This window comes from Myotis davidii, unplaced genomic scaffold (genome assembly GCF_000327345.1).
Source record: "Myotis davidii unplaced genomic scaffold, ASM32734v1 scaffold148, whole genome shotgun sequence".
NCBI classification, from domain to species: domain Eukaryota; kingdom Metazoa; phylum Chordata; class Mammalia; order Chiroptera; family Vespertilionidae; genus Myotis; species Myotis davidii.
The window spans coordinates 4,169,765-4,176,456 of NW_006299479.1; the positions used below are offsets into that span (position 1 = coordinate 4,169,765).

At 45.5% G+C, this 6,692-nt stretch overlaps 1 protein-coding gene across 1 annotated transcript in view; it reads left to right on the forward strand.

Moving 5' to 3' along the window:
- The first annotated feature begins 4,231 nt into the window (after positions 1–4,231).
- Positions 4,232–6,692, forward strand: part of HEPACAM (hepatic and glial cell adhesion molecule) — a 9,699-nt gene continuing 7,238 nt past the window's right edge. Inside the window, exon 1 of the mRNA XM_006775104.2 lies at positions 4,232–4,626. Coding sequence (XP_006775167.1) covers positions 4,542–4,626 — 85 coding nt within the window. The 5' untranslated portion in view covers positions 4,232–4,541. The remainder of the gene's footprint in view (positions 4,627–6,692) is intronic.

The window sequence follows — 6,692 nt, forward strand, 5'->3', positions numbered from 1 at the left end:
GCTGCCATGGGTGCAGGGATGAGGAGTCAGGATCCCAGAGTCCCAGAGGAGGTGCCAAATAGGAGTGTGCAACTCCCTGCAGCAGAAGGGTCAGGAGGACTGACTGGCCTGTGCTGCTCAGAAGAGGACAATGCCCTTGAAAATGCATCTGTTGAAATGCTCAGAGGAGGAAGGGGCATGGTCTTGGCTAAGCAAGGCCATTACCGCTCTCAGTCAAGCACCTGTCCACACCATTGTTTTAGCAGCCACATTATACAGAATTCAAAACCAGGCCCTGCGAGGAGACCCGTAAGAGTGGAGAGTTACAGCTTCTGCCCCAGAGAGTGTCCCAGGATAATGAGGAGATGGCTGCAGTCACCACATTTTCTGATTCAAAAATCAGACAGGCAGACTGACAAGTATAAATATACTTTTGAAGTTAAGAAATGTAATGTTTATAATCAGGATGTCAAAAAAAGAACACACAGCCCACATCGTCAACAATTATATGGGCCAGACATCCAGGAAAAAAAAAACACAGAACACATGGAAAGATAAAACAAGATAAGCAAGGACAGCTGAGGTCAATGTTACGTGTTATGTGTGAGAACAAGTTGGCTTGACTGTTGACTTATGTCTCTGTAACCCAATTGCCTACAGCCTATTGGGTCAATGGCCCCCTCAAAGCGAATTTGTTACTTCTGGGAATTCACAAAGGGGTGTCTCGTGTCTTCACAAAGTGGTCTGTCATCGGCAGTCATTATTTGGTGCCCTCCCTGCTCTCACTCCTCTATCCCAGTTCCCTCTCACAGTTGTTCTTTATTCTCTCCATTTATATCTGTAAAGGACATCTATCCATGTTCTTTATTCTTGAGAAACTCCCTCGAGTTCTCATCCATTCAATATTCAGTAAATCTATTTACAATATTCAGCACCTACTATGTATGTTTCCTGCCCTGTATGAGGCAGTAGGGCTACAGAGACCAGTAGACACAATCTTTCAATCGAAGAACTCTCTACTCACTAGGAGAGAAAGTACATAAGCAGATGATATGAACTTCCATAGGTCTTCTCATCTTAAAAAGACCTGAAAAAGGACTGCAGAATGGCTCCTTCTACACTCAGATGTGCAAAGGAACTGTAGTACCTTTGTGCCTTTGCAGCTGCTCTGATCTTCCCATGAGCTTCCCACCCTCAGGGCAGCAAAGGAAACTAAACATTAATCCATCCTGAGAAGCTCAGTTTGACCAACCACTTTAACATTCTCTTAAAGAAGCTAAGTCTCTGCTTGGATAACTCTGGAAATTGCTTAATCAGTGATTCACTTCCTCCCCAACCCAGCTCCTGTCTAAGAAGGTTGGGGGTAGTATAAGTGATGTGGCTTCGGTGACCTTATAGCAACGGCAGGAGACAGTGTGCATGGACTTACGTGGACTCAGGAGTCCCACTGGTCTCTGATGAGCTATATGTATGACTCCCACCAGGGCAGCTGGTGGCCCCAGTCATTGCCTGCATAGTGTGGCCCTTTGCTCCCAGTCAGCTCTCTGTAGGCTCTTTACCATCTCAGTATCTCCAGGTCTTCTCTTTTTTTTCTTCTTTTTTAAAAATATATTTTATTGATTTTTTACAGAGATGAAAGGAGAGGGATAGAGAGTGAGAAACATCGATGAGAGAGAAACATCAATCAGCTGCCTCCTGCACACTCCCCATGTTCTTATTCTTGAGAAACTCCCTCGAGTTCTCATCCATTCAATATTCAGTAAATCTATTTACAATATTCAGCACCTACTATGTATGTTTCCTGCCCTGTATGAGGCAGTAGGGCTACAGAGACCAGTAGACACAATCTTTCAATCGAAGAACTCTCTACTCACTAGGAGAGAAAGTACATAAGCAGATGATATGAACTTCCATAGGTCTTCTCATCTTAAAAAGACCTGAAAAAGGACTGCAGAATGGCTCCTTCTACACTCAGATGTGCAAAGGAACTGTAGTACCTTTGTGCCTTTGCAGCTGCTCTGATCTTCCCATGAGCTTCCCACCCCGAGGGCAGCAAAGGAAACTAAACGTTAATCCATCCTGAGAAGCTCAGTTTGACCAACCACTTTAACATTCTCTTAAAGAAGCTAAGTCTCTGCTTGGATAACTCTGGAAATTGCTTAATCAGTGATTCACTTCCTCCCCAACCCAGCTCCTGTCTAAGAAGGTTGGGGGTAGTATAAGTGATGTGGCTTCGGTGACCTTATAGCAACGGCAGGAGACAGTGTGCATGGACTTACGTGGACTCAGGAGTCCCACTGGTCTCTGATGAGCTATATGTATGACTCCCACCAGGTCAGCTGGTGGCCCCAGTCATTGCCTGCATAGTGTGGCCCTTTGCTCCTAGTCAGCCCTCTGTAGGTTCTTTACCCTCTCAGTATCTCCAGGTCTTCTCAAGAGAGCTTGTGGGCACTTTGAAGCATTTACATATTCTGCGTGGGTATAAGCCGAAAGTTCATTTCTAGGGCAGGGAAAGGGGGGATGTTGAGACTTTAAATCCCTCTTCAGTCTTCCTCTGTCACATTTTTTAAATATATATATATAATTTCAGAGAGATAAAAACATCAGTGATGAGAGAGAATCATCAATTGGCTACCCCCTGCATGCACCCCACTGGGAATCGATCCTGCAACCCCAGCTTCTGCCCTGACGGGGAATCGAACCGTGACCTGCTGGTTCATAGGTCGAACGCTCAACCACTGAGCCACACCAGCTGGGCTCCTCTGTCACATTTTTCTTTCCACAGTCTTCAGGCTAAAAAAGGCAGACCTCAGACTATTTCCCGAACATCATATACTCTTTGTACCCTCAGACAATAAGCCTTAAGGCCTGGCCTTCACAGACAAAAGAGGCCATTTGTCTATCGTCCTGTAGAAGAGCTCTGTTATCCAGTCCACAGGCTGTTGTTCTATGATATTTCAAGAGAGTAGATAAAAGAATTAAAATATCCTTTTGTCCCTTACAGAGGTTGGCTTTCAAGCCTTTCGTCTTGCTACTGACTCTAAAAGACTATGTCAGAAGCTGAATGTTGACTTTCTCTTTTCCATTTCATACCTGCTGAAACAACAATAACTCTTCCAGAGACAGACAGGTGCCTTGAGCTATCTAGGGAAGAGTTAAAGACACAGAAATACAGAGGGGGGAAAAATCTTATTTATATAAATCAGATTGATTTTTGGAGCTCCTTTGTGAAGTTCAAAGCCAGTGCTTCCCAACTCTTCTCCCCATCCTTTGACTCATTGGACTACACAATGGGTTTTTCGTTTTAGAAACTTGGTGGACTCAGGCTTTCTCCAGGCTGTAAAAAGAATATTTTGAGAGGCAACTATTGCAAAACTAAGACAGTGTTAGAGATTACCAAGAGGGGAGCTATAAACTTTGGTCTCATCATGATATAAAGATTCCTTACAGGAATGAAAGGGAAGAAGAAAGAGGAGGAGAAAGCAGAGAAGTTCTTTCTTTAAAGTTTAAAATATCTTTGTAACAAAGAATTTCCTAGGCATTCTACTGTACCATGTCTTCATCAATCCTTCTAACAATTCCTACAAGGAAGCTACTGTTTCCCCATTTCACAGATGTGAAATTGTGGGTTAATGAAGTTGTGAGCCAGGTTTCAAGATTGCACAGTTAGTGAGCCTACATTCTACTGACAGCCCTCATGAGAATGGTGGACATAGCGATGAGGGGGCAGGGGAGCTAGAGGGACGCTCCTCCTCAAAGCCTGGAGACAAGAAAAGGCCACCAGGCCGAGAAGCTGGTGACAGAACCCCAGGATGCTGGCTGTTAGGGCGTCACCTTTGTCCTCGCTCTGACATGTTGGAGAAAATTAGCTAAAGGCAGAGGAATAAATAGAGTGGCTTCTGGAAAGGCCCTCAGTTTCTACGTGATTCTATGATAGGACAGAGAACCCCAAGTAGGACCCGACAGGTGTGAAAATAATAGAATTCAGGCCGTGTTCCAATCTCCTTCCTTTGGGATGGAACAGGGGTTTCCATTTCTTCAGCAGTTCTCTGGAGTCTCTCATTCCCCAGCCTTTGAAAAGCTTCTATTCCTCCCTCTTCAAAATGTATTGGAGGTCTACCCCTGGCATACACCTGCCTTCTCAGGAACAAGGACCATGAGGTGGAGACAGGATGGATTGGGACACAAGTCCAATTTAGGGTGTGTCCCAGTTCAGTCCCTACTGAGCCCAAATCCTCATCTCCCCCTCATAGTGGTTCTCAGCACAGACAGGGAAGAATTGATGGCCCCCTGGGACCCATTTGATTGGCACCCCCTCTGAAGATTATCTCCTAAGCAAGTACCCCCTTCTAAACTGGGGATGTAGGGCTTTGAAACTAGAAAATGCCAGGTCTGAAAGAGAAAAAAGAACAAGTCCGGCAACACACAGAGCTCTGTGTATTCAGAGAGAAGTTGGCAGGATTGTGCTCGGGCAGAGAAACTCCGAGTGGTACAAAGGGACGTGCCCAGAGTGAAGAAATCATGCTAATTGTCTGCACCGAAGCTGGAGAACGCCACCCAAAATGAAGAGAGAAAGGGGAGCCCTGTCCAGAGCCTTCAGTGCCCTGCGCCTCACTCCTTTTGTCTACCTACTTCTGATCCAGACAGGTAGGAGACCAGAAGGGTAAGAAAGGGTTTGGAGAAGGGACTGGGGCTTTCAAAAGTGAAGGAGGGAGAGTGGAGGGCCAGCATTGCCTTTAGGGTGGGAGGAGGGGAGAGAGCTCAGCTGTGTGGGAAGCATCTCAGTGAATTCAGGCATTAGTGTTGAATGTATTTCTTCATTCTGCACGGCCCCTGCCCCCTCCCCCAAAAGGCTGCATGACTTCGGAGCTCCCACGGCATTCAGGACATTAGAGGAAGGGCAATGAGCCATTTTTATAGGATGACTTGGTACAGGCCAGTTCGGCATTCTTTGCAAGAATTATGGTGAGGCTTGGAGGGGTGGGGGAATCTTGGTTTTGTGCTTTCCCAACCTCCTGCCCCCACTTCTCTGAGTGTAAAACAGCAAGAGATAGCAGAAGCTTTGTCGATAACGAGCATCCTGATTTTGGAGAGTAACACCAAACTACCCCTAACTCACCGTACACCGTAGACACCTGTCTCCTATTTCACCCCCTACCAACTATTTGGAGAATTGATCTTATTTTAAGTATATTTGTTTATGTCCCCACACACTGTTCCAGAAAGCTTAGGAATTCACAATTTAGTTGGGCAAACAGATGCAGAGATCATTTTAATAAAACACAGAAACTATTTTGAGTCAGATATGCAGAGGATGCCTGGGAGCAGAGAGAAGTCACCTACTTCTCTCTGTGGGTGCTGGTGGTGCAGGGTGGGGTTGGAGGAATATCAGGGGAGGTCACCTGGGAATGTCTGCACTAAATTTTAAAGGATCAGATAAAATAGGTAGGTGTGGGCGTGGGCATTAGAGTTGGGGAAATGGGCAAAGGTCGACAGCTTGAAATGGCATCCTGTGTTTAGGAGCAGCCCAGCTGTTCTCTCCACTGCTGGAGAGGAAAGTGTGAATACGTTAGGCAAGAGCCTGGTGACCTACACCAAGTAAAGCAGAATAGTCTGTAAACCGTGGAGTGGGAAGAGCATTGAAAGGTTCTAATCTGGGGGTTGGGAGGGCCAGGCATGTGTTGGGATAGCTCACTCTGTAGTGAGGCATCGGAGAGGAACTGGAAGCAAACAAGATAGGAAAGGGCACCTGTATGCATTTCCTAGGGCTGCTATAGCAAAGAACCATGAACTGGGTGGCCTAGAAAACAGAAATTTATTGTCTCACAGTTTTGGAGGCTAATAAGTTTGAGATCAATGTGTCGACAAAACTCAGCTGATGGAGATAGAAAAGGATCCGTTCTAGGCCTCTCTGCTTCTAGTAATTCCTTGGCTTATGGCAGCTTAACTTCAGTATTTACACTTAGTGATTGATAAGAAGTGGGAGGGTCCAGAGAGGGAGGTATGGGCTCTGTGTGAAACCTTAAACAAAAATTATGGGGATATGATCATTACTGTTGTCCATGTTAAGGTTGAAATACCTATGACACATCTGTGGGAAAATGTTGAGTAGCCTAAACCTGGGGGGCAGGGAGGCCAGGGCTGATGCGAGGTATTTGGAGGCTGTCAGCCCATAGGTAAGATTTAAAACAAAGAATGGATAATAGCACTTAGGATGAGAAAATAGGCTGAAAATGGAACATTGAGTAACCCCAAGATTTGTAGAAGATGGAGGTATGGGTTCTGTGTGAAACCTTAAACAATAATCGTAGGGACATGATCATTACTGTTGTCCATGTTAAGGTTGAAATACCTATGACACACCTGTGGGAAAATGTTGAATAGCCTAAACCTGGGAGCAGGGAGGCCAGGGCTGACGCGAATATTTGGAAGCTGTCAGCCCATAGGTAAGATTTAAAACAAAGATCTGTGGGAAAATGTTGAGTAGCCTAAACCTGGGGGGCAGGGAGGCCAGGGCTGATGCGAGGTATTTGGAGGCTGTCAGCCCATAGGTAAGATTTAAAACAAAGAATGGATAATAGCACTTAGGATGAGAAAATAGGCTGAAAATGGAACATTGAGTAACCCCAAGATTTGTAGAGGAAAACATCCCACTGAGGAGACCAAGAAGGAACAGTCACAGGGATAGAGGGAGGACTAGAAAACTGTGTATG